Genomic DNA, 26,903 nt, shown 5'->3' with positions numbered 1-26,903 from the left:
TTTTTTAATAACATGCAATTGTAAAGTTATTCTGCATACATGAATCTATAATATATCAAAAGTTTTTTTGATGAGAGGTACCCTTTAACCTCATATTTTTGTACTGCTGCGAATCAATGGACACCAAATAATTTTACTGGTTGCATCAAGGGAAACGAACAGCTCATTCCACTGGCTGGAACAGCTGGTCACTGGGGGGGGGGGGGGGTGTGGGGGGTTTATCATAAGCAGGACCTAATCTTTTTTGTTTTTATAGGTGTGGAAGATAAAGAAAGCTGGCACGGAAAACCACTTCCAAAAGACTTGGCCGAACAAGCCATTAAGGAGATTGAGAGCAAGATCCAAAGCAAGAAAAAACTGATCCCAGCACTTCCAGTGGAAGATGCACCTTCTATCAGCATCAAGAATATTAAGATGCCTTCTCCTCCTAATTTCAAGCTGGGTGAAAAGGTAAGCGAGAGCTTTTTAGCAACTATACTGGCTGGTAGAGTACCTGATGTATAGATTAGCCAGTTAACTATATGTTACTAGAGTCTTTTTGGTATCTTACGCAACATATCTTTGGTTGTGGAAATATAAGAAATGATACTAAGAATTCTGGCGCTCTGGGTCACGGGTCAGTCTGCCTCAGATATCTGTGACCCAGAGCGACAGAATTCTTAGTATTATTTGTTGCCACTTTTTTGTCACCTAGGGTATCTGGCTAGCTCGGGTTTTATCGACATCCAACTGTCTACAGCAGTGGTCTTCAACCTGCGGACCTCCAGATGTTGCAAAACTACAACTCCCAGCATGCCCGGACAGCCGTTGGCTGTCCGGGCATGCTGGGAGTTGTAGTTTTGCAACATCTGGAGGTCCACAGGTTGAAGACCACTGGTCTAGAGCCTCTCCTACATCTTCTACTGTTTAAATATAAGAAATGCTCATCTTTATATATCTCATAAGTATCTATCATTAAAGGGGTACTCCAGTGGAAAATTTTTTTTTAAATCAACTGGTGCCAGAAAGTTAAACAGATTTGTAATTAAAAAAATCTTTACCCTTCCAGTACTTTTTAGCAGCTGTATGCTACAGAGGAAATTCTTTTTGAATTTATTTTCTGTCTGACCACAGTGTTCTCTGCTGACACCTCTGTCCGTGTCAGGAACTGTCCAGAGCAGGAGAGGTTTGCTATGGGGATTTTCTCCTGCTTTGGACAGTTCCTGATACGGGCATCAGGTGTCAGCAGGGAGCACTGTGGACTAGACAAAAAAGAAATTCAAAAAGAAAAGAATTTCCTCTGTAGCATACAGCTGCTTAAAAGTAAAGATTTTTTAATAGAAGTCATTTACAAATCTAATGGTAAAGAATTCCGCAGCACTCAGGAAATAATGCAGATAAAACCCTTACTTTATTGCCGCAATAGAACGGACAATTTACAGGCACAACTGCCTGTGAATTGTCCGTTCTGTTGCGGCAATAAAGTAAGGGTTTTATCTGCATTATTTCTTGAGTGCTGCGGAATTCTTTACCATTGGATTCTATAGAGCTATACTTTTCATCTGCCTGCACCGGGATCGCAGAGGGGGTAAGCGGATTACCGCACGCTGTGAATTCTTCCCGAACTGTTTGTGGCTGGTGCCGATCCACACTCTTGCTTCATTTACAAATCTGTTTAACTTTTTGGCACCAGTTGATGATAAAAAAATAAAAAAAATAAAAAAATAAATGTTTTCCACCAGAGTACCCCTTTAATGTCTTGAGTATTTTTACCTGACCTGATTTCTCTGGACATGTCTTGTTCAGTGTTGACCAAACAAGATACATAATAATCTGTCATAACTCGTACCCAGGGTTTGCCCAGCTGAGATCCTAGAGTTTATTTTGTCATTTTGTGTGACATTTATGGCTAAGGCTGGTTTCACACAGGCATATTTCAGACACATGTATGCTTCCATATTACGGCCACCAGTCCCGGCTTGACCACACTTCCCATAACACAAACTGACAGTCGTCCGCTCGGGTTATCAGAAGCACTGTCAGACAGGATTACAGAAATACGTGATACAGATGCAGAAATGCATCCATTATATACCTATGAGCCTTATACTGTGGACCTGAAACAAATATCTTATGCGTTCACATTTTTTATGCAGTTTTTGAAGCCAAAATCTAATGATATATGGTGGACACATAGGAAAGACTGATACTTTTAGATCCATTCTTGGTTTTGAATTAAAAAAAACACATCATAAAGGGGTACTCCGCCTCTAGACATCTTATCCCCTATCCAAAGGATAGGGGATAAGATGTCTGATCGCGGGGGATCTCGCCGATGGGAACCCCCGCAATCTCTCCTGCAGCACCCCCTGTCAGGGGGTGCTGCAGGAGAGTTTGCGGGGTTCCCATCGGCGAGACCCCCCGCGATCAGACATCTTATCCCCTATCCTTTGGATAGGGGATAAGATGTCTAGAGGCGGAGTATGCCCTTTAAGGCTGAATATTTGAACCCAGCCTTAGACCTGTATATCAAGTCCCCATGAAGCAGTAGCTGGTGGATTGGCTAATATCAGCAGTTGTATTGCAGCATGCCTTTCAAAACTTATATTTTCCAAACCATTTTATCTACAGTCCAATAACCCCCAGGGCCCCTTCTTTTTCACAAACGTATCTATATAAAATGTTCTGTTGTCAAAATTTCCCACATATATACATAGCCTAGTGTATTTATGGATTATTTATGGCTAATATGTGAGCAGACCTGTAGCCATACTGTGCTGCTCTTAAATAGGGAAGCATAGTCTGATGACGGATCTACTCCAAAGGGATTTACCAGCTATTAAAAACTTATCACCTATCCACAGCATAGGGGATAAGTGTCTTTTCTCTAGAACAGGGTCTGATTCTGGCCCCCACCTTGCGAGAGATACTATCGTCGACAGTGACGGCCCGCTTAGCCAAGGCAGAAAACCGGGATATGTTTTTAGTAGCTGGATAACCCCTTTAACATCCACTGTTTTGACACAACAGGTGAACTGAACACCATTTGCAAGGTTTGCCAGCTGTGGGACACAATGTAACGGGGCTATTTTCAACAAAAAAGGGACTGTCCAAAGTGGACTCAGTGGGGACATTTATCAATAGGTGTCTATTGTAGACACAGATCTACCTACCCCTTTACACTCCTTGTCTAACTTACACTCTTGGGTAAAATTTACAAAAGTTGCGCACGTCCTTTGATAAATTTAGCGCAAATGTAGAAACGCCCCCCCCCCCCTCGCTCTACTGTGCACGCCTTCTCTATCTCACAGTTCACAGCTGTGGCATTTTCCTGCTGTACACTGCTCACATAGCTAGAAGTGCCAGAGCAGCAGTGTGTGCCAAACAAAACTCTGCACAGAATGTCTGTTTAGCAAAATTAGATATTTTTTAAACCCAATCTGTCCCCTTACCTCTATATCAGTTTTTACCAACCAGAATGCCGCCAAGTGTTGCAAAACTTGGCATGCTGGGAGTTGCAGTTTTGCAACAGCTGGAGGCACCCTGGTTGGTAAACACTGTGTACATGTACCAGAGCTGAGTGTGTGATCATGTACATGTAGCAGAAATTATTGTGCGGCATGTGTATGGAGCAGAGCTGAATGTGTGATTATGTGTATGCATGACCACACACACTCAGCTGTGCTGCATACACATTATCACACACTCAGCTCTACTGCATTTACACAATCACACACTCAGCTCTGCTGCATACACATAGTCACACACTCAGCTCTGCTGCATACACATGATTACACACTCAGCTCTGCTGCATTTACACAATCACACACTCAGCTCTGCTGCATATACACAATCACACACTCAGCTCTGCTGCAAACACATGATCGCACATATACATAGACCTAACAGCTTACCTCCTTCTCCCTCCCTGCACATACAGTGGTATTCTTAGCTGTACAGTCACCATGGTTACATTACACAGGTGCAATCTCCTGCACTCATTCAGAACAGCTGGAGTTTGAATTTTACACAGTTCTACAGATCTACAGTCTGTACAGATCGGAGTCTAATCTAAATATGTACAGTATTACATATTGCTGGACTTGCTGAATTTATTCTTATAACATTTTAAGTGTCCTCCTTAATAGTGTATATTTGCGTAATAAAAAAAGAAAAGAAAAGACGCAGTTGATAAATCGATGTCCAACACATAATTAGCTCTACCGTACACCGTGATTTAGAATTCCACTTGTAAAGTTCTATCAAAAATTACGCAACAAAACATGCAAAAAAGATTGTGCAATATAGACAGTGAAAACGGTGTATATATAATGATAAATGCCCCCCAGTAACCCAGAAAATCCTCATAAAATAAATCTGCCTTTATTGGATGAAGTCATATTAAGATTACAACTCTTTTCCAGGTTGCTACTCGTAAGGCATATGGTCTTGCATTAGCTAAACTTGGCCACGGTAGCGACAGGATCATTGCCCTGGATGGCGACACCAAGAACTCTACCTTTGCTGAACTCTTTAAAAAGGAGCACCCAGACCGCTACATCGAATGTTACATTGCTGAACAAAACATGGTAAGTGTCCCTTACACATATGAAAATCACAACATGGCGTTGCTATCTAGCTGTAGACATAGATACTAGAGAAAGCCCCAGTGGACCCATATTGTACCTCCTTGTGCCTCATGGAGGTTTTATCTACAGTTTCAGGGTAGGGGCGCAGGCAACGGATCCTCAGCGTATTTTACATAGTTGATGATCCAGTGACCTGTCCTGGCATGCTGGGAGTTGTAGTTATGCAACCGCTGGGGGGGGGGGGGGTTTACAGTTTGGAGACCACTAGATTAGACACTTGTCTGCAACGCTTACTTACAATCTAACAAAATAAGCCATCAGATTTAATAAACCATTCAGATCTGTAATCTATACCAATGTTCCGTTCCCATGTCCTGTCTAGGTGAGTGTGGCTGTTGGCAGCACAACCAGGGATCGTACTGTTGCCTTTGCCAGTGCCTTTGCCACGTTCTTCACCAGAGCATTTGATCAAATCAGAATGGCAGCTATCTCAGAGAGTAACATCAACCTTTGTGGTTCACATTGTGGGGTTTCTATTGGTGAGTGATTCTCTCTCTCGTTGCCTATTTCTCTTCGAGGGTTGTATAAGTCAGTTCTATGCGTACACATCAGAATTCTCTATATTAAAGGGGGATAATTCCATCTCATAAAGTGACAGCCTATCCCTAGTATATGCCATCACTTTATATTCAGTGAGGGTCTAACTTCTGGGGCCCCAGTGATCTGAGGGTGTGGATTTAGCACTGCAGCCCCATCATAGTGTTTTCCAGCAGAGAGTTAATGGGGAACTACAGCACAGATCCATTGAAATAACAGTGGTAGATCAGCGCAGCATCCCTTTCATTCTCAGGATTGGGAGTCCCAGCGATATGTCATTACAGGATAAGATATCCTAGCGATATGTCATCACATTATGGGCTAGGAATACCCTTTTATGTTAAAGGGGTTATCCAGGAAAAAACTTTTTTATATATATCAACAGGCTCCAGAAAGTTAAACAGATTTGTAAATTACTTCTATTAAAAAATCTTAATCCTTTCAGTACTTTTTAGTTGCTGAAGTTGAGTTTCTCTTTTCCGTCTAAGTTCTCTCTGATGACACGTGTCTCGGGAACTGTCCAAATTAGAAGCAAATGCCTATAGCAAACCTCTTCTACTCTGTGCAGCTCCCGAGACAAGCAGAGATGTCAGCAGAGAGCACTATGGCCAGACAGAAAAGAATAAGTCAACTTCAGTCGCTGATAATTATTGGAAGGATTAAGATTTTTTAATAGAAGTAATTTACAAATCTGTTTAACTTTCTGGAGCCAGATGATATATATAAAAAAAAGTTTTTTTCCTGGAATACCCCTTTAAGCTAAACCTTATGGGGTTTGCACAGAGTTGGATTCTATGTGTACTCATTATGTTATAGAAGGTTTTTTATATACCTAACAGTACACATCACAAAATATTTTATGTTTCTTATTAAACATGCCATATATATGACTATACTGGAAAAGATATTAGGGATGATGTATGGTGCAAAGGAAAAGTGGAGTCTATACCATGGTGTTTAACTACAAGAAAAGTTAGCACAAAATGGAATGTATCAAATCAAGTTTTAAAGGGGTTATCCAAGAAAAAGAAAAAACTTTATATATATATATATATATATATATATATATATATATATATATATATATATATATCAACTGGCTCCAGATAGTTAAACAGATTTGTAAATTACTTCTATTAAAAAATCTGAACCCTTTCAGTACTTATGAGCTGCTGAAGTTGAGTTGTTTTTTTCCCCCCTGTCTAAGTGCTCTCTGATGACACGTGTCTCGGGAACTGTCCAGAATAGAAGCAAATCCCCATAGCAAACCTCTTCTACTCTGTGCAGTTCCCGAGACAAGCAGAGATGTCAGCAGAGAGTTCTCTTGCCAGACAGAAAAGAACAACTCAACTTCAGCAGCTGATAATTATTGGAATGATTAATATTTTTTCATAGAATTAATTTACAAATCTTTCTGGAGCCAGTTGAGATATATATATATATATATATATATATATATATATATATATAGAAAGTTTTTCCCTGGTATTCCCCTTTAAGATTAAAAACCTCTACTGAAGCTTTTAGTTGAAGTCACAGTGTAGAAAATACTGGAAATTGCATCAATAACAATTCTTAACATAATGCAATTGTTGTTCATTTGGAAAGGAAAATCAAAATGTAAACTTAAGCAGAACTCTTGAGTAAATCTTCTAATGCTCGTGAGGTATTTGTTCTCTGTTTCTTCTATACGCCATAGTCATCATAAACTGAAGCTCAGTTGAGACTATATAAGTGAATATTGAAAGCACCACGTAGAAGAACGAGAGGGCACTAGGTTTTTCAGAATTAGACTACAGGTACCACATTATTATTGTTCCATAAAGAGTAAGAAAAACACAGATACCTAGACAAGTACAGGAACAGGTTCTCCTTCTATGCTACTTTGTTTTGTTTTCTCCCTTTTTTATCTGCATCATGCAATTTTTATTCATTTTCACCCAGTCCCTCTCTTTCTGGCATCTCTTCTGTATTTAAAGGACAACTGCAGTGTTATTACACTCATCCCCTATCCACAGGAAAGGGGGATAAGTGTTTGATCACGGGGGGGGGGGGTCTGACCACTGGGTGTCCCCCCCGCGATCTCCTGAACGGGGCTCCCCTCAGTGAGAGCGCTAATGCACGTAGCTTCGACCTAGAGAGGTTGCCGGTTATGCCCCCTCCCCAAACAGTTCTATAGGAGAGGCGGGGAGGCACGAATGCTGCCTCCCCGCCTCTCCCATAGAACTACATGGAGGAGGCGTGTCTGCCGCAGCGGCAGAGCCGAGGCCCCGTGCAGGAGATCGCGGGGGGTCCCAACGTTCGGACCCCCCGCGATCAAACACTTATCCCCTATCCTGTAGATAGGGGATAAGTTGTTTTTGGCCACAGATGGCCTTTAAAGGGGTACTCCGCCCCTAAACAACTTATCCCCTATCCAAAGGATAGGGGGGAAGATGTCTGATTGCGAAGGTCCCGCTGCTGGAGACCCCCCCGCGATCTCGGCTGCTGCACCTGGCATTGGTTTAGAGCGTCGGGTGCAGCATTGAGGGCTCGTTCCGTCACAGCCGCGCCCCCTCAATGCAAGTCTATGGGAGGGGTGTGACCGTCACACCCCCCTCCCATAGACTTGCATTGAGGGGGCGTGGCCGTGGCGTCACGAGCCTCTGCACTGCATCGCTAGTCATCCGGCACAGAGCAAAGTTTGCTCTGTGAACCGGATGTCTGGGGTGCCGCAGCCGAGATTGCGGGGGGTGCCCAGCAGCGGGACCACCCGCGATTAGACATCTTATCCCTTCTCCTCTCAATAGGGAATAAGATGTCTAGGGGTGGAGTACCCCATTAACTTCCCTTCACTTTTTATCTCCGCTTATACCCACACCTCCTCCTTCATTCTTTTTCATTTTCATCTTCTCCTTTTATTTTTTAGTGTTTGTTCTGTATCTTTATCTGTCTTCCTGCCAGGGAATGTTGAAAATCATTGTGCAGTTGTGTATGAGAAATTCTGAGATTCCCACTTCCTCACAGAAATGAGGAAAGTCTTGTGCAGAAATATTTAGCCACATCTTGCATAATGCCTGCAATGTCCGTATTTAAAAGGGTATCCTGTCATATTCTCAACTTACAGGTCAATGAGATATATGTAAAAAACAACCTTGGAGGTTTACGTATTCCTATGTACTGGATGCGTTTTAAAACCATCTACTAGGTCTCATAAATGTAGTGGCAGACTGCAGCCGGACACGTTGACGACGCACTTAAGCATGCAGGTGCATGTTCAACTTTCTGTTAATACCAATGAGACCAGTGGCTTGAGGTTTTTAACTATATAAGGCCTATAATAAAAGTTACGTTTTATCAATTACTAGCTGAGTACCCGGCGTTGCCCGGTTTTTCCTTCCTAATCCTTGTTGGGGAGGAAAATAAACAAAGGAGGAAGCTTTTGACTTCATATCCCGTCCTCATATATTGTTGTCATATCCCAACCCTATATCCCGTCCTCATATCCTGACCTCCTATCCCGACCTCCTATCCCATCATCATATCCCGTCCTCCTATCCCGTCCTCCTATCCCGTCCTCCTATCCCGTCCTCCTATGCCGACTTCCTATCCCGTCCTCCTATCTCGACCTCCTATCAAGACCTCCTATCCTGTCCATCTATCCAAACCTCCTATCTAGACCTCCTATCCCGACCTCCTATCCTGTCCTCCTATCCCGATCCTCCTATCCTGGTCGTCCTATACTGTCCTCCTATCCTGACTTCCTATTCCGACCTCCTATCCTGACCTCCTATCCCGACCCGTAATATGTGCACCAGGTATTGAAATATCTCTAGCCGTACAGAAGTTATGTGGGAACATACATTTCCCATTGATTTGCATGGGACTTTAAACAAAAACCCAGACACTCACAAATGGCGGTAGTTAAGGGTTACCAAGTATTATCGAAATATCTCCAGCCGTTTGGAAGTTATGCAGTAACATATATTTCCCATTGACTTGTATGGGACTTTATACATAAACCCCGCCCCTGGCAAATGGGGGTGAGTAAGGGTTAAATCACCTATCCTATGTTTGTTGTTGACATAGAAGTAACATGTGTGCCGAATTTCATGTTAATATCTTTAGCCGTTTGGAAGTTTTTGTGGAACATACATATATACATATATACATACACACACATTGATTCTCTCTCTCGTTGCCTATTTCTCTTCGAGGGTTGTATAAGTCAGTTCTATGCGTACACATCAGAATTCTCTATATTAAAGGGGGATAATTCCATCTCATAAAGTGACAGCCTATCCCTAGTATATGCCATCACTTTATATTCAGTGAGGGTCTAACTTCTGGGGCCCCAGTGATCTGAGGGTGTGGATTTAGCACTGCAGCCCCATCATAGTGTTTTCCAGCAGAGAGTTAATGGGGAACTACAGCACAGATCCATTGAAATAACAGTGGTAGATCAGCGCAGCATCCCTTTCATTCTCAGGATTGGGAGTCCCAGCGATATGTCATTACAGGATAAGATATCCTAGCGATATGTCATCACATTATGGGCTAGGAATACCCTTTTATGTTAAAGGGGTTATCCAGGAAAAAACTTTTTTATATATATCAACAGGCTCCAGAAAGTTAAACAGATTTGTAAATTACTTCTATTAAAAAATCTTAATCCTTTCAGTACTTTTTAGTTGCTGAAGTTGAGTTTCTCTTTTCCGTCTAAGTTCTCTCTGATGACACGTGTCTCGGGAACTGTCCAAATTAGAAGCAAATGCCTATAGCAAACCTCTTCTACTCTGTGCAGCTCCCGAGACAAGCAGAGATGTCAGCAGAGAGCACTGTTGCCAGACAGAAAAGAATAAGTCAACTTCAGTCGCTGATAATTATTGGAAGGATTAAGATTTTTTAATAGAAGTAATTTACAAATCTGTTTAACTTTCTGGAGCCAGATGATATATATAAAAAAAAAGTTTTTTTCCTGGAATACCCCTTTAAGCTAAACCTTATGGGGTTTGCACAGAGTTGGATTCTATGTGTACTCATTATGTTATAGAAGGTTTTTTATATACCTAACAGTACACATCACAAAATATTTTATGTTTCTTATTAAACATGCCATATATATGACTATACTGGAAAAGATATTAGGGATGATGTATGGTGCAAAGGAAAAGTGGAGTCTATACCATGGTGTTTAACTACAAGAAAAGTTAGCACAAAATGGAATGTATCAAATCAAGTTTTAAAGGGGTTATCCAAGAAAAAGAAAAAACTTTATATATATATATATATATATATATATATATATATATATATATCAACTGGCTCCAGATAGTTAAACAGATTTGTAAATTACTTCTATTAAAAAATCTGAACCCTTTCAGTACTTATGAGCTGCTGAAGTTGAGTTGTTTTTTTCCCCCCTGTCTAAGTGCTCTCTGATGACACGTGTCTCGGGAACTGTCCAGAATAGAAGCAAATCCCCATAGCAAACCTCTTCTACTCTGTGCAGTTCCCGAGACAAGCAGAGATGTCAGCAGAGAGTTCTCTTGCCAGACAGAAAAGAACAACTCAACTTCAGCAGCTGATAATTATTGGAATGATTAATATTTTTTCATAGAATTAATTTACAAATCTTTCTGGAGCCAGTTGAGATATATATATATATATATATATATATATATATAGAAAGTTTTTCCCTGGTATTCCCCTTTAAGATTAAAAACCTCTACTGAAGCTTTTAGTTGAAGTCACAGTGTAGAAAATACTGGAAATTGCATCAATAACAATTCTTAACATAATGCAATTGTTGTTCATTTGGAAAGGAAAATCAAAATGTAAACTTAAGCAGAACTCTTGAGTAAATCTTCTAATGCTCGTGAGGTATTTGTTCTCTGTTTCTTCTATACGCCATAGTCATCATAAACTGAAGCTCAGTTGAGACTATATAAGTGAATATTGAAAGCACCACGTAGAAGAACGAGAGGGCACTAGGTTTTTCAGAATTAGACTACAGGTACCACATTATTATTGTTCCATAAAGAGTAAGAAAAACACAGATACCTAGACAAGTACAGGAACAGGTTCTCCTTCTATGCTACTTTGTTTTGTTTTCTCCCTTTTTTATCTGCATCATGCAATTTTTATTCATTTTCACCCAGTCCCTCTCTTTCTGGCATCTCTTCTGTATTTAAAGGACAACTGCAGTGTTATTACACTCATCCCCTATCCACAGGAAAGGGGGATAAGTGTTTGATCACGGGGGGGGGGGTCTGACCACTGGGTGTCCCCCCCGCGATCTCCTGAACGGGGCTTCCCTCAGTGAGAGCGCTAATGCACGTAGCTTCGACCTAGAGAGGTTGCCGGTTATGCCCCCTCCCCAAACAGTTCTATAGGAGAGGCGGGGAGGCACGAATGCTGCCTCCCCGCCTCTCCCATAGAACTACATGGAGGAGGCGTGTCTGCCGCAGCGGCAGAGCCGAGGCCCCGTGCAGGAGATCGCGGGGGGTCCCAACGTTCGGACCCCCCGCGATCAAACACTTATCCCCTATCCTGTAGATAGGGGATAAGTTGTTTTTGGCCACAGATGGCCTTTAAAGGGGTACTCCGCCCCTAAACAACTTATCCCCTATCCAAAGGATAGGGGGGAAGATGTCTGATTGCGAAGGTCCCGCTGCTGGAGACCCCCCGCGATCTCGGCTGCTGCACCTGGCATTGGTTTAGAGCGTCGGGTGCAGCATTGAGGGCTCGTTCCGTCACAGCCGCGCCCCCTCAATGCAAGTCTATGGGAGGGGTGTGACCGTCACACCCCCTCCCATAGACTTGCATTGAGGGGGCGTGGCCGTGGCGTCACGAGCCTCTGCACTGCATCGCTAGTCATCCGGCACAGAGCAAAGTTTGCTCTGTGAACCGGATGTCTGGGGTGCCGCAGCCGAGATTGCGGGGGTGCCCAGCAGCGGGACCACCCGCGATTAGACATCTTATCCCTTCTCCTCTCAATAGGGAATAAGATGTCTAGGGGTGGAGTACCCCATTAACTTCCCTTCACTTTTTATCTCCGCTTATACCCACACCTCCTCCTTCATTCTTTTTCATTTTCATCTTCTCCTTTTATTTTTTAGTGTTTGTTCTGTATCTTTATCTGTCTTCCTGCCAGGGAATGTTGAAAATCATTGTGCAGTTGTGTATGAGAAATTCTGAGATTCCCACTTCCTCACAGAAATGAGGAAAGTCTTGTGCAGAAATATTTAGCCACATCTTGCATAATGCCTGCAATGTCCGTATTTAAAAGGGTATCCTGTCATATTCTCAACTTACAGGTCAATGAGATATATGTAAAAAACAACCTTGGAGGTTTACGTATTCCTATGTACTGGATGCGTTTTAAAACCATCTACTAGGTCTCATAAATGTAGTGGCAGACTGCAGCCGGACACGTTGACGACGCACTTAAGCATGCAGGTGCATGTTCAACTTTCTGTTAATACCAATGAGACCAGTGGCTTGAGGTTTTTAACTATATAAGGCCTATAATAAAAGTTACGTTTTATCAATTACTAGCTGAGTACCCGGCGTTGCCCGGTTTTTCCTTCCTAATCCTTGTTGGGGAGGAAAATAAACAAAGGAGGAAGCTTTTGACTTCATATCCCGTCCTCATATATTGTTGTCATATCCCAACCCTATATCCCGTCCTCATATCCTGACCTCCTATCCCGACCTCCTATCCCATCATCATATCCCGTCCTCCTATCCCGTCCTCCTATCCCGTCCTCCTATCCCGTCCTCCTATGCCGACTTCCTATCCCGTCCTCCTATCTCGACCTCCTATCAAGACCTCCTATCCTGTCCATCTATCCAAACCTCCTATCTAGACCTCCTATCCCGACCTCCTATCCTGTCCTCCTATCCCGATCCTCCTATCCTGGTCGTCCTATACTGTCCTCCTATCCTGACTTCCTATTCCGACCTCCTATCCTGACCTCCTATCCCGACCCGTAATATGTGCACCAGGTATTGAAATATCTCTAGCCGTACAGAAGTTATGTGGGAACATACATTTCCCATTGATTTGCATGGGACTTTAAACAAAAACCCAGACACTCACAAATGGCGGTAGTTAAGGGTTACCAAGTATTATCGAAATATCTCCAGCCGTTTGGAAGTTATGCAGTAACATATATTTCCCATTGACTTGTATGGGACTTTATACATAAACCCCGCCCCTGGCAAATGGGGGTGAGTAAGGGTTAAATCACCTATCCTATGTTTGTTGTTGACATAGAAGTAACATGTGTGCCGAATTTCATGTTAATATCTTTAGCCGTTTGGAAGTTTTTGTGGAACATACATATATACATATATACATACACACACATTGAGTTTTATATATATATATAGATTGAATGGCAAGGCAAATTCTCTGTAATCACATAGCGATCAATTGTATAAAAGTATGAGGAAAACCAGGCGCAGCCAAATACGGTTATGCCATCAGTGGTCAGATGCCACCAGTCAGACATTTATGACTCCTTACCTTGATATGCCATAAAAATTAATTTGAGCTATGCTTAGAAAATAAACAGATACTCTTTTTATCTACTATATTCTCCTTCTACCTTTTCCATTGCTTTTTATTCTTTTCAGTCCTTCTTATAAATCCTTTTTTTCTTTCTTTTCGTTCTCTTGTCTTTCCTTTCTTCAGACCTCCAAATATAAGAAGACTGGTGTCTCCAGGTAGACCTGCATGCCATATAAATAAGCTTCTAACCCCAAAGACTTAAAGGGGTACTCCCCTGGAAAAAATGTTTTTGCTTTTTTGTCAAATCAAATGGTGCCAGAAAGTTAAACAGATTTGTAAATTACTTCTATTTAAACATCTTAATCCTTCCAGTACTTATTAGCTGCTCTGTGTTCCAGAGGAAGTTATTTTCTTTTTGAATTTCCTTTCTGTCTGACCACAGTGCTCTCTGCTGACACCTCTGTTCATTTTATGAACTGTCCAGAGTACAAGCAAATCTCCATAGCAAACCTATCCTGCTCCGAATAGTTCCTAAAATGGGTGTCAGCAGGGAGCACTGTGGTCAGACAGAAAGGAAATTCAAAAAGAAAAGAACTTCCTGTGGAGCATACAGCAGCTGATAAGTACAGGAAGGATTAAAAAATTTTTATAGAAGTAATTTACAAATCTGTTGAAATTTCTGGCACCAATTGATTTTACATTTTTTTTTCAATGGGAGTACAACTTTAACACAAGAAAGGTGCACTTGTGTGACGTAACTACCGCTATATACTGCAGTGACATATGCAATCCCAAACCATATGCAGTATTATTACATTCATCACTGCAGTAAATAGCACTATATATCTTGATATTTTAAGTGATTTCTTTTGACAATCTTGTATGTTTCTGTTTCTATCCATCACGATATCTGCATTTATTTGTCTAATATTTTTGTGCACTCTCTAGGTGAGGATGGAGCTTCTCAGATGGGGCTGGAAGACTTGAGTATGTTCCGTGTTGTTCCCTCTGCAACTGTGTTTTACCCAAGTGATGCAGTGTCTACTGAGAAAGCTGTCGAACTTGCTGCAAATAAGAAAGTAAGTTCAGTAACTTTAATGCCTGCCCACTTTCAGGTAACTTTCCAGAATAGGCTTTCATATGTGTACAATATTTCTGTTATCTATCTATCTATCTATATATATCAAACTCAATGTGTGTATGTATGTATGTGTGTGTGTATGTATGTATATATGTATGTGTGTATGTATGTTCCAGCATCACGTCCAAACGGCTAAAGATATTAACATGAAACTTGGCAAACATGTTACTTATATGTCAACAACAAACATAGGATAGGTGATTTAACCCTTACTCACCCCCATTTGCCATGGTCTGGGTTTTTGTTTAAAGTCCCATACAAGTCAATGGGAAATATATGTTACTGTATAACTTCCAAACGGCTGGAGATATTTTGATAATACTTGTTCACATGTTACTTATATGTCCACTTAAAATATAGGATAGTTAATTTAACCCTTAACTACCCCCATTTGTGAGGTTCGGGGTTTTCGTTTAAAGTCCCATGCAAATCAATGGGAAATGCATGTTCCCACATAACTTCCGTATGGCTGGAGATATTTCAATACCTGGTACACATATTACGGGTCGGGATAAGAGGTCGAGATAGGAGGTCGGGATAGGAGGTCAGGATAGGAGGTCGAGATAGGAGGTTGGGATATGAGGTCGGGATAGGAGATCGGGATAGGAGGATGGGATAGGAGGTCAGGATAGGAGGTCGAGATAGGAGATCGGGATAGGAGGTCGAGATAGGAGATCGGGATAGGAGGTCGAGATAGGAGGACGGGATATGAGGATGGGATAGGAGGTCGGGATAGGAGGTTGAGATAGGTTGGGATAGGAGGTCTAGATAGTTGGACGGGACAGGAGGTCTGGATAGGAGGTCGGGATAGGAGGTCGGGATAGGAGGTCGGGATTGGAGGACGGGATTGGAGGACGGGATAGGAGGTCGAGATAGGAGGTCGGGATAGGAGGTCGAGATAGGAGGACGGGATAGGAGGTCGAGATAGGAGGACGGGATATGAGGATGAGATAGGAGGTCAGGATAGGAGGACGGGGATAGGAGGTCGAGATAGGAGGACGGGATAGGAAGTCGGCATAGGCGGTCTAGATAGTCGGAATAGGAGGTCTACATAGCTGGACGGGATAGGAGGCGATATGAGGACAGGATATGGGGTTGGGATATGACAACAATATATGAGGACAGGATATAAAGTCAAAAGCTTCCTCTGTTGATTTTCCTCCACAACAAGGATTAGGAAGGAAAAACCGGGCAATGCTGGGTACTCAGCTAGTATATATATAAAACTCAATGGCCCTCATTTACTATACAGAAACCGACTCTATTTGTCGTTTTTTTTTTTTTGTCGCATAATGATTGCGACATGGCGCAGACTAATTTGCGACCTTATGCGACCAAACTGTCATAAACAACCGTGTCGGCTTGGTTAAAACCCGAAAAAGGGGCGTTTCCTGACAAATTTGTACGTTTACAACTGATTTACAAAAGAATCAGACACCATTTGTCGGGTTTCGGGTCTTTGATTTACCGACAGCTCTAAGCAGTTGTAAAAGCTTCAGGTAATTAAGAAATATGTAAAATTTTTCTCTCAAATGTGATTTTAAATCTAATTATCATTAATGTGATCAAGTAATGAAAAAAATGATTTCCACCCAATTCATTAGTAATGTTTTTTAGGTTTTTGTTAAAAATATCTTTTAAATGCTTATTGCCCAAATTAGTTTTTGGAAATAATCTTCCTGCATAAATTAAAACGAAATTTGTGGATTCGCTCATTTCATATTTAATGTGTTTTTTTATTTTAAAAAATTAACTTTAATAAGATTTCAGTCGTTAAACACACAACTTGCTATTTTTATTACAAAATTAACCTAAGGTTTCAAACACTTATGCTTAGGGTTACAATGTAAGACCATAATAAATATATATATATATTTTTTTTTTTATGATTTCCCAAAAAATCTTCTGTAAGCTGTTGCCTAATTACCTGGCAAACATTATCGGCAGGTATGTTCGCTTCCAAATTCACCTGTATCTCATCTCTTAGGTCCTCAGCAATATGAGTTTCTAGATTATGTGAATTTGCTATGTTATGCAATTATTATGAGATGAATAGGGGTAAAGAGATGCGACAAGCCAACCCGCGTGCGACACTATGGGACACACACGTGCGAAAGTTTAGTAAATCACTAGGTAAAAAACACTGGTTAACCAACTGCAGAAAGCTGAAATACAACGCGACATTCTTAGTAAATGAGGGCCTATGTGTGTGTGTGTGTATATGTGTGTGTGTGTATATGTATGTGTTTGTATATGTATGTGTGTGTGTATGTATGTGTGTATGTTCCAGCATCACTTCCAAACAGCTGAAGATATTTTGATAAAACTTTGTACACATGTTACCTATATGTCAACTACAAACATAGGATAGATCAGGGGTCTCAAACTCAAATTATCTGGGGGCCACTGGAGGAAGAGGCTGGGTGAGGCTGGGCCGCATGCGCCCCTCACGTATAATGCCCCCATCATGCACCACTCACATATAATGCCCCCATCATGTGCCCCTCACATATAATTCCCCCATGATGCGCCCCTCACATATAATGCCCCCATCATGCGCCCCTCACATATAATTCCCCCATCATGCGCCCCTCACATATAATGCCCCCATAATGCGCCCCTCACATATAATGCCCCCATAATGCGCCCCTCACATATAATGCCCCCATCATGCGCCCCTCATATATAATGCCCTCATCATGTGCCCCTCACATATAATGCCCCCATCATGCGCCCCTCACATATAATGCCCCCGTCATGCGCCCCCTCACATATAATGCCCGCATCATGCGCCCCTCATATATAATGCCCTCATCATGCGCCCCTCACATATAATGCACCCATCATGCGCCCCTTACATATAATGCCCCCATCATGCGCACCCTCACATATAATGCCCCCATCATGCGCACCCTCACATATAATGCCCCCATCATGCGCACCCTCACATATAATGCCCCCATCATGCGCCCCTCATATATAATGCCCTCGTCATGCGCCCCTCACATATAATACCCCCATCATGCGCCCCCTCACATATAATGCCCCCATCATGCGCCCCTCATATATAATGCCCCCATCATGCGCCCCTCATATATAATGCCCCCATCATGCGCCCCTCATATATAATGCCCCCATCATGCGCCCCTCATATATAATGCCCCCGTCATGCGCCCCTCATATATAATGCCCTCGTCATGCGCCCCTCACATATAATGCCCCCATCATGCGCCCCTCACATATAATGCCCCCATCATGCGCCCCTCACATATAATGCCCCCATCATGCACCCCTCACATATAATGCCCCATCATACACCCCTCACATATAATGCCCCCATCATGCACCCCTCACATATAATGCCCCATCATACACCCCTCACATATAATGCCCCCATCATGCACCCCTCACATATAATGCCCCCATCATGCACCCCTCACATATAATGCCCCCATCATGCACCCCTCACATATAATGCCCCCATCATGCACCCCTCACATATAATGCCCCCATCATGCACCCCTCACATATAATGCCCCCATCATGCACCCCTCACATATAATGCCCCCATCAGTGGCAAGACCCCCTCGATCAGACATCTTATCCTCTATCCTTTGGATAGGAGATAAGATGTCTTAGGGCCGGAGTACCCCTATAAATTAACCTTAACCTACCCCTTTATGTGAAGAATGGGGTTTTTGTTTCAAGTCTCATGCAAGTATATGGCACATCTGGTACCTTACTCCACAAGCTCCGCTCTGCATCTCCTGGTGAATGCATCAGTCCGACTGGCAGGCCACACCCTCCCCACATTCCATGCCCCATCTTGCAAAGACACGCCTACCCTTTAAGCCACACCCCTTTTATTTGCAGTTTACAATATCTTCATCACAACTCAGCCCCACCTGAGGACAGGATATGAGGATTAGAAATGGGAATGAGATATGAGGACATGATATTGGGTTGGGATATGGGGACAGGATATGGGGACAGGATATGAGGACGGGATATATGGGCAGAATATGAGGTCGAGATATGAGGACGGGATATGAGGTCGATATATGAGGTCGATATATTAGGACAGGATATGAGGTCGGAATATGAGGAGGGGATTTGGGGTCGGGATATGGGGTCAGAATTTGAGGACAGCATATGAGGACAAAAGCTTCTTTCTTTGTTGCTTTTCCTCCCACACAAGGTTTAGGTAGTAAAACCGGGCAACGCCGGGTACTCAGCTAGTTAGTTATATAACTTGTATATGGCATTTTCCCCAGTTTTCACCTCTACAGGCTCCATGTCTAATTTTTTGTTGTTCCCAAGTTAGAGGGTGTAGACTAGCTGTTATGATGCCTCCTATACACTACACACGCACAAATTAGGAGATCCTTAGAGGCAGCTGCAACATTGAGGATAACATAGAGCAGTACATAGCAGGGCCAGGACAAGGATATTTCGGTGCCCTAGGCAGATAAGACTAATGGCACAGGTTAAATGGAGTAGCACTCGAGCATACACTCTGCCTCTCCATTCAAAGTATATGGGACCACCAAAGACAGCCAAGTACAGTGCAATTTCAAGCAGTCATGTGGAGCTTGAAGAGAGGCAGTGTGTAGCCTCTCCATTGAACCTGGAATACACTAAAATATATATAGCTATGCCTTTGTGAAATTTGTATTATAGGCAAGATTAACATTTCCTACCATCTAGAACTGCCGTTTGGTAGTTGTTTTTTTTATAGTCACTTTACAACATTAGGTCACCCTGGTATCAAAGGGGTACCTGGTATTTGAGTCGTCTCAATCAACATGAGGACTAATAATAATAAAAATAAGCTCATATGATATTCTGCCTTATTTTTTAGGGAATTTGCTTCATCAGGACAAGTCGCCCAGAGAATGCAGTCATCTACAACAACAATGAAGAGTTCAAAATCGGACAAGCAAAGGTCAGTATGCGGATCCAGAAGACTCTTCTGAATGGATTATCAAGGCAAAACTGGTTAAAGTGTAAATTCATTGTTGTTAGCATTCTCATCTCCCACAAGAAGTGTAGATCTGACATTTGAAGATGCAGCCATCACAATGGCCCAGATTTATCAAGTGGGTAGTGGGGGGACACAGGATCGTGCGAAACGGAGCTTGGTCGCCATCCTGTGTCCCCCCCACTACCCTCTTCCCTTGTATATTTGTGAGTATGCAATAAAAGAAGATACCTGAGCTGACTGTGGTGAGTTGCCGATTTTTTTCTGCTTCTTCAACACGTGTTCAATAAAATTTGAATTGTACTCTTAAAGGGGTATTCCGCCCCTAGACATCTTATCCCCTATCCAAAGGATAGGGGATAAGATGTCAGATCGCCGCGGTCCCGCTGCTGGGGACCCCTGGGATCCCCGCTGCGGCACCACGCTATCATTACAGCACAGAGCGAGTTCGCTCTGCACGTAATGATGGGCGGTACAGGGGCCCGGAGCATCGTTACGTCACGGCTCCGCCCCTCGTGATGTCACGGCCCGCCCCTTTCAATACAAGTCTATGGGAGGGGGCGTGGCGGTCGTCACGCCCCCTCCCATAGACTTGCATTAAGGGGACGGGCCGTGATGTCACGAGGGGCGGTGCCATGACGTCAGGCTGCTCCGTCCCCTGTATCGCCCGTCATTACGCACAGAGCGAACTCGCTCTGTGCTGTAATGATAGTGTGTTGCCGCAGCGGGGATCCCGGGGGTCCCCAGCAGCGGCACCGCGGCGATCTGACATCTTATCCCCTATCCTTTGGATAGGGGATAAGATGTCTAGGGGCGGAATACCCCTTTAATAGTGGATAAAATGAGAATTATGCTGACTGTTATTTATATCAATTATTTAGGTAAATGATAAAAATATAATTTGCATACCGTATATACTCGAGTATAAGCCGACCCGAGTATAAGCCGAGACCCCTAATTTTAACCCAAAATCCCAGGAAAAGTTATTGACTCGAGTATAAGCCTAGGGTGGGAAATACCTCATCCCCCCCTGTCATCATCCAGACCCGTCATTAACATCCTCATCATCATCCCCTTGTCATCATCCCACACATCCCCCCTTCATCATCCCCTTATCATCCCACACATCCCCCCTTCATCATCCCCTTATCATCCCACACATCCCCCCTTCATCATCCCCTTATCATCCCACACATCCCCCCTTCATCATCCCCTTATCATCCCACACATCCCCCCTTCATCATCCCCTTATCATCCCACACATCCCCCCTTCATCATCCCCTTATCATCCCACACATCCCCCCTTCATCATCCCCTTATCATCCCACCCCCCCCCCCCCTTCATCATCCCCACACCCCCCCTTCATCATCCTCTTCTCATCATTCGCCCTCAGTGGTCTTCAACCTGCGGACCTCCAGAGGTTTCAAAACTACAACTCCCAGCAAGCCCGGGCAGCCATCGGCTGTCCGGGCTTGCTGGGAGTTGTAGTTTTGAAACCTCCGGAGGTCCGCAGGTTGAAGACCACTGCGGCCTTCAACATCATCCAGCCCCCCTCTCACCCCCTTTAGTTCTGAGTACTCACCTCCGCTCGGCGCTGGTCCGGTCCTGCAGGACTGTCCGGTGAGGAGGTGGTCCGGTGAGGAGGTGGTCCGGTGGGGAGGTGGTCCGGGCTGCTATCTTCACCGGGGGCGCCTCTTCTCCGCGCTTCCGGCCCGGAATAGAGCCGTTGCCTTGGCAATGACGCAGAATTACGTTCGCAATGAACGCACCTCTGCGTCGTTGTCACGGCAACGTGACTATTCTGAGGCCGGGCCCGAAGCGCTTAGAAGAGGCCTCCCCGGTGAAGATAGCAGCCCGGAACTACTATCCCACCGGACCACCTCCTCACCGGACAGTCCTGCAGGACCGGACCAGCGCCGAGCGGAGGTGAGTACTCAGAACTAAAGGGGGTGAGAGGGGGCTGGATGATGTTGAAGGCCGCAGTGGTCTTCAACCTGCGGACCTCCGGAGGTTTCAAAACTACAACTCCCAGCAAGCCCGGACAGCCGATGGCTGCCCGGGCTTGCTGTGAGTTGTAGTTTTGAAACCTCTGGAGGTCCGCAGGTTGAAGACCACTGCGGGTGGGGGAGTTCACTCGAGTATAAGCCGAGGGGGGTGTTTTCAGCACGAAAAATCGTGCTGAAAAACTCGGCCTATACTCGAGTATATACGGTAATAATTTGGAACAGGGTGTATGAAGAAAGGAAAACAGACACTGGTCCGCCTGCACATAAAGATAATAAGGGGCCTATGCGCTATGACATACAGGGGATAGGCAAGGCGGCCACGGGGCATAGCCACACCTATCCAACTGTTGCTGATTGTAATAAAAAGCATTTTTAGGCCTGATAAAAGCTGCTGGAAAGTAGCAAAGGCTATGCCTGAGCTGTAATTAGTAACTACTTTGTCAAACTGGAATTAGTTTAGTTTATAGGGGGGAAAATTCATAACAGTTGTGCTACAAGGGATGAAATATGTAGCCATAACTATGGTTGATGCAGGTAATATTTACTTATGTTATGGTCATTGTATTCAGTAGTTTTCCAGTAGCAGAGGTATATGGTTAAGCCGAAGAGGTTACGGTAAGGTAAATTAAGGGGTTCATGGGATTCCAAAAAGGTCTGATATTTTTTCCAAAAGCTGCACTATTCTAGTCCATGGTTTTGGACAAGAGCATCATAGCAGCTGACAACTATCAATTAAAGGGAACCTGTAATTATAAAAATGGCTTCTAATCTTCTAACATCATGTCATAGAACAGAGCAGATAGATCAGCATTGTGGGAAAAGATTCATCATCATTGAAATCCCTTCTTATTTGTGTCTTAGAAGTACAGTGGGCAGTCTCACTTAATGATTGACAGCCTTCTGTGTATAAGCATGTCTTCAGGGGTAACTGTCCATCATTAAATAGGGCTGCCCAAATGAGGAGTTAGCATAGAGAGAGCAGGGGTTTTAATTTTAAGATACAAGTTCTACTGAATCTTTTTCTACAATCCTGATTTATCTGCTCTGCTCTTACATGATGCGGGCAGATTAGACACCAGATATACATATATATATATTTATAACGCATTTTTGTCCTTTTGCTATGTTCTAGGTTGTTCGTCAGAGCAAAGATGATCAGGTTACAGTCATCGGGGCCGGTGTCACTCTGCATGAGGCACTTGCTGCAGCAGACCAGCTTAAGCAAGGTAATAGTAATGTTCATAGTGGCATAAAACCAGGGACATAGACATAACAGAGAATCCTATCTTGGAATGGTCTCGCCTATATGGGATATGTGCCACAAAATTGAGATCTCCTTCAGCAGTTGAGGTCCCTTGAGCAGTTTTCCTGCACAGTGACACTCCTGTCAACCCAGCATGTAGAGAACTGCATCACAGCTCATTGAGTATAACATTTTATTGTAGTGTGCTCCATACACACTGGAAGTGAATATGGTACAGTATTAGGAGCATCCATATATATATAAAAAGACCAGCAGGTATCTGCTCCAGCAGTACAGGCAGGGAAGTGCTGCCATATGGTAAGAGAGCATCATAAGTCCAGAACTGCCAGTTAGTGTGAATCCAGTTAAAGAAACAGGACCAGTGGGTAAATAGATCATATAATCGCTGACATGGAGGTGCCGAGTTCAGCTAGAAACACATCCATAACTGCATATGTACTAGAGAAAGTAAAATGAACCGGCACTCACCACTCTCTGTGTGATCCATGCGATCGTCACATGAGACAAGTTTGGGGGTGAGCCTCGTGCATCTGCTGAGGCTCCCCCAAAAGCTCCTCTCTTGTGCCGATCGCATGGATCACACAGAGAGTAGTGAGTGCCGGTTCATTTAACTTTCTTCAGTACATATACTCCTTAGTGAATACCTCCAATAAGATTCTCAGGTTACATGTTATGAGAATGTATGTTAGACATTGATGACTTTGATTCTTTCACTGTTTAGAAATTGTGTTGGATTAATGATTCATGAAAGAGCAGCCATCATTGCCTAATATATGGTGTGAGTGTCTAGACTGACTTACCTTCTCTGTCTCAATTCTAAATGTCTGCTTAATTCTTTTAGATAAAATCGCTGTCCGAATCATTGACCCCTTCACCATTAAACCTCTGGATAGAAAAACAATCCTTGAAAATGCCAAAGCAACGAAGGGAAGAATCATAACTGTGGAGGATCATTACCATGAAGGTGAGTCTTTTCTGTGGTTTGTCCCTGTCCTCAAAATGTGTATAGTTTTCTTTCAGTTTTCAGATGTATTCATTTATAAAATGCATTAGATATGATAATTTTTATGGAAATACGAGAAATATTACTCTAAAACAATCTAAAATAATGTCCCTAGCCTTTAGGTAAATGCACATTAAAATGTACCTCCTGTTAACAAAAAGTTTTGAATATAATGCATATAATACTATTATATGTACCGTATTTATCGGCGTATAACACGCACTTTTTAGGCTAAAATTTTTAGCCTAAAGTCTGTGTGCGTGTTATACGCCGATACACCCCCAGGAAAGGCAGGGGGAGAGAGGCCGTCGCTGCCCGCTTCTCTCCCCCTGCCTTTCCTGGGGTCTAGAGCGCTGCTGTCGGCCCTTTTCACCCCCTGGTTATCGGCGCCGCTGCCCGTTCTGTCCCCCTGACTATCGGTGCCGGCGCCGATAGCCAGGGGGAGAGAAGTGGCGCCGACAGCCAGGGGGAGAGAAGGGGCAGCGGCACCCATTGCCGGCGCCGCTGCCCCGTTGCCTCCCCCCATCCCCGGTGGCATAATTACCTGAGTCGGGTCCGCGCTGCTCCAGGCCTCCGTCGTGCGTCCCCGGCGTCGTTGCTATGTGCTGAACGGCGCGGCACATGACGTCAGAGCGCCGCGCCGTGCATAGCAACGACGCTGGGGACGCACGACGGAGGCCTGGAGCAGCGCGGACCCGACTCAGGTAATTATGCCACCGGGGATGGGGGGAGGCAACGGGGCAGCGGCGCCGGCAATGGGTGCCGCTGCCCCTTCTCTCCCCCTGGCTGTCGGCGCCGCTTCTCTCCCCCTGGCTATCGGCGCCGGCACCGATAGTCAGGGGGACAGAACGGGCAGCGGCGCCGATAACCAGGGGGTGAAAAGGGCAGACAGCAGCGCTCTAGACCCCAGGAAAGGCAGGGGGAGAGAAGCGGGCAGCGACGGCCTCTCTCCCCCTGCCTTTCCTGGGGGTATATCGGGGTATACACGCGCACACACGCACCCTAATTTTATCATGGATATTTGGGTAAAAAACTTTTTTTACCCAAATATCCTTGGTAAAATGAGGGTGCGTGTTATATGCCGGTGCGTGGTATACCCCGATAAATACGGTATATTTGTAATATGCATTGATTAAAAATGTTTTATATTTTTGGGTGAAAAATGTGGTCCCTGCAGCTATTGCCTGTTTGTCTCTATAAGGAGTCCAAATACAGAAGTGAGGGCAGGACAGGTATGGCTCTGTGTAGGCTCCTGGCTTGTCATTATTCCTGATGTGTGAGCCGGGAGTGTGTCACAGACCCTCAGTGTACAGAGCCCTGCTTGTCCTCAGTGTACAGAGCCCTGCTTGTCCTCAGTGTACAGAGCCCTGCTTGTCCTCAGTGTACAGAGCCCTGCTTGTCCTCGGTGTACAGAGCCCTGCTTGTCCTCGGTGTCCAGAGCCCTGCTTGTCCTCGGTGTCCAGAGCCCTGCTTGTCCTCAGTGTCCAGAGCCCTGCTTGTCCTCGGTGTCCAGAGCCCTGCTTGTCCTCGGTGTCCAGAGCCCTGCTTGTCCTCGGTGTCCAGAGCCCTGCTTGTCCTCGGTGTCCAGAGCCCTGCTTGTCCTCGGTGTCCAGAGCCCTGCTTGTCCTCGGTGTCCAGAGCCCTGCTTGTCCTCGGTGTCCAGAGCCCTGCTTGTCCTCGGTGTCCAGAGCCCTGCTTGTCCTCGGTGTCCAGAGCCCCGCTTGTCCTCGGTGTCCAGAGCCCCGCTTGTCCTCGGTGTCCAGAGCCCCGCTTGTCCTCAGTGTACAGAGCCCTGCTTATCCTCAGTGTCTAGAGCCCTGCTTGTCCTCGGTGTACAGAGCCCTGCTTTGGACTCCTCACAGAGACACAAAGACAATAGCTATAGGGAAAAAATATACAATTTTTTTTACCAATGTATATTACAAATATACATATAATGGTATTATCTACATTATATAAAATAAATATTTGTTTTAATTATTAAAGGAAAACTGTCAGTTTGCTCCTCTTGCACTAACCAGTGGTACTGGCTGGTAGTGCAGGAGACACTGATCAGTATGATGCATACCATGCCCGGAACCGCCGCGCCGTTTGCCCGTTATCTTCTTTCTTATTGATATGCTAATTAGCTGCTAACTGGCACGGGCAGGGTTACTGCCTTCATCTGGCACTGTGACGTAACCGCCGCCCGGCCCGCAGCACCACCCGGCTTATGAATATTCATGTTCTCCCTCATCATCTGAGGGAGAACATTAATATTCATAAGCTGGGTAGTGCTGCGGGCCGGGCGGCGGTTACGTCACAGTGCCAGATGAAGGCAGTAATCCCGCCTGTGCCAGTTAGCAGCTAATTTGCGTATCAAGAAGAAAGAAGATAACGGGCGAACGGCGCGGCGGTTCCAGGCACGGTATGCATCAAACTGATCAGCGTCCCCCGCACTACCAGCCAGTATCACTGGTTAGTGCGCTGGGAGCAAGCTGACAGTTTTCCTTTAAAAATTATTGTTAACGACAGGTACATTTTAAGTTCTACATTTCAGAAGCTTCATAGTTTCTATGTTTGTTTAGGTGGCATTGGAGAAGCAGTGGCTGCAGCTGTTGTCGGGGAGCCTGGTATTACAGTGAAGTCACTAGCCGTAACTGGAGTCCCTCGCAGTGGTAAACCAGCTGAGCTGCTCAAAATGTTTGGCATTGACAAAGACGCCATCGTCGATGCCGTTAAAAAAGTGGTTGCTTAAAACCATCCAACCAACCATCTGAGGATCAAACTTACCTGCTTCATCATATACACTGTAGTCAACTGAGAAATTGCAATGTTATTACAATAAAGCTTTGGAAAAGTATAA

At 44.2% G+C, this 26,903-nt stretch overlaps 1 protein-coding gene across 1 annotated transcript in view; it reads left to right on the top strand.

The window, feature by feature from the left end:
- The window catches only part of TKT (transketolase), a 58,456-nt gene extending 31,553 nt beyond the window's left edge, over positions 1 to 26,903 (top strand). The window contains exons 7-14 of the mRNA XM_056524353.1: positions 257 to 450; positions 4,404 to 4,568; positions 4,951 to 5,107; positions 14,611 to 14,741; positions 19,665 to 19,748; positions 22,924 to 23,017; positions 23,897 to 24,019; positions 26,626 to 26,903. Of these exons, the coding sequence (XP_056380328.1) occupies positions 257 to 450; positions 4,404 to 4,568; positions 4,951 to 5,107; positions 14,611 to 14,741; positions 19,665 to 19,748; positions 22,924 to 23,017; positions 23,897 to 24,019; positions 26,626 to 26,795 (1,118 nt within the window). The 3' untranslated portion in view covers positions 26,796 to 26,903. The remainder of the gene's footprint in view (positions 1 to 256; positions 451 to 4,403; positions 4,569 to 4,950; positions 5,108 to 14,610; positions 14,742 to 19,664; positions 19,749 to 22,923; positions 23,018 to 23,896; positions 24,020 to 26,625) is intronic.

This window comes from Hyla sarda, chromosome 6, assembly GCF_029499605.1.
Source record: "Hyla sarda isolate aHylSar1 chromosome 6, aHylSar1.hap1, whole genome shotgun sequence".
NCBI lineage: Eukaryota > Metazoa > Chordata > Amphibia > Anura > Hylidae > Hyla > Hyla sarda.
The sequence above is the reverse complement of the archived record's forward strand: the minus strand, read 5'-3'. Positions and strand labels throughout refer to the sequence as shown.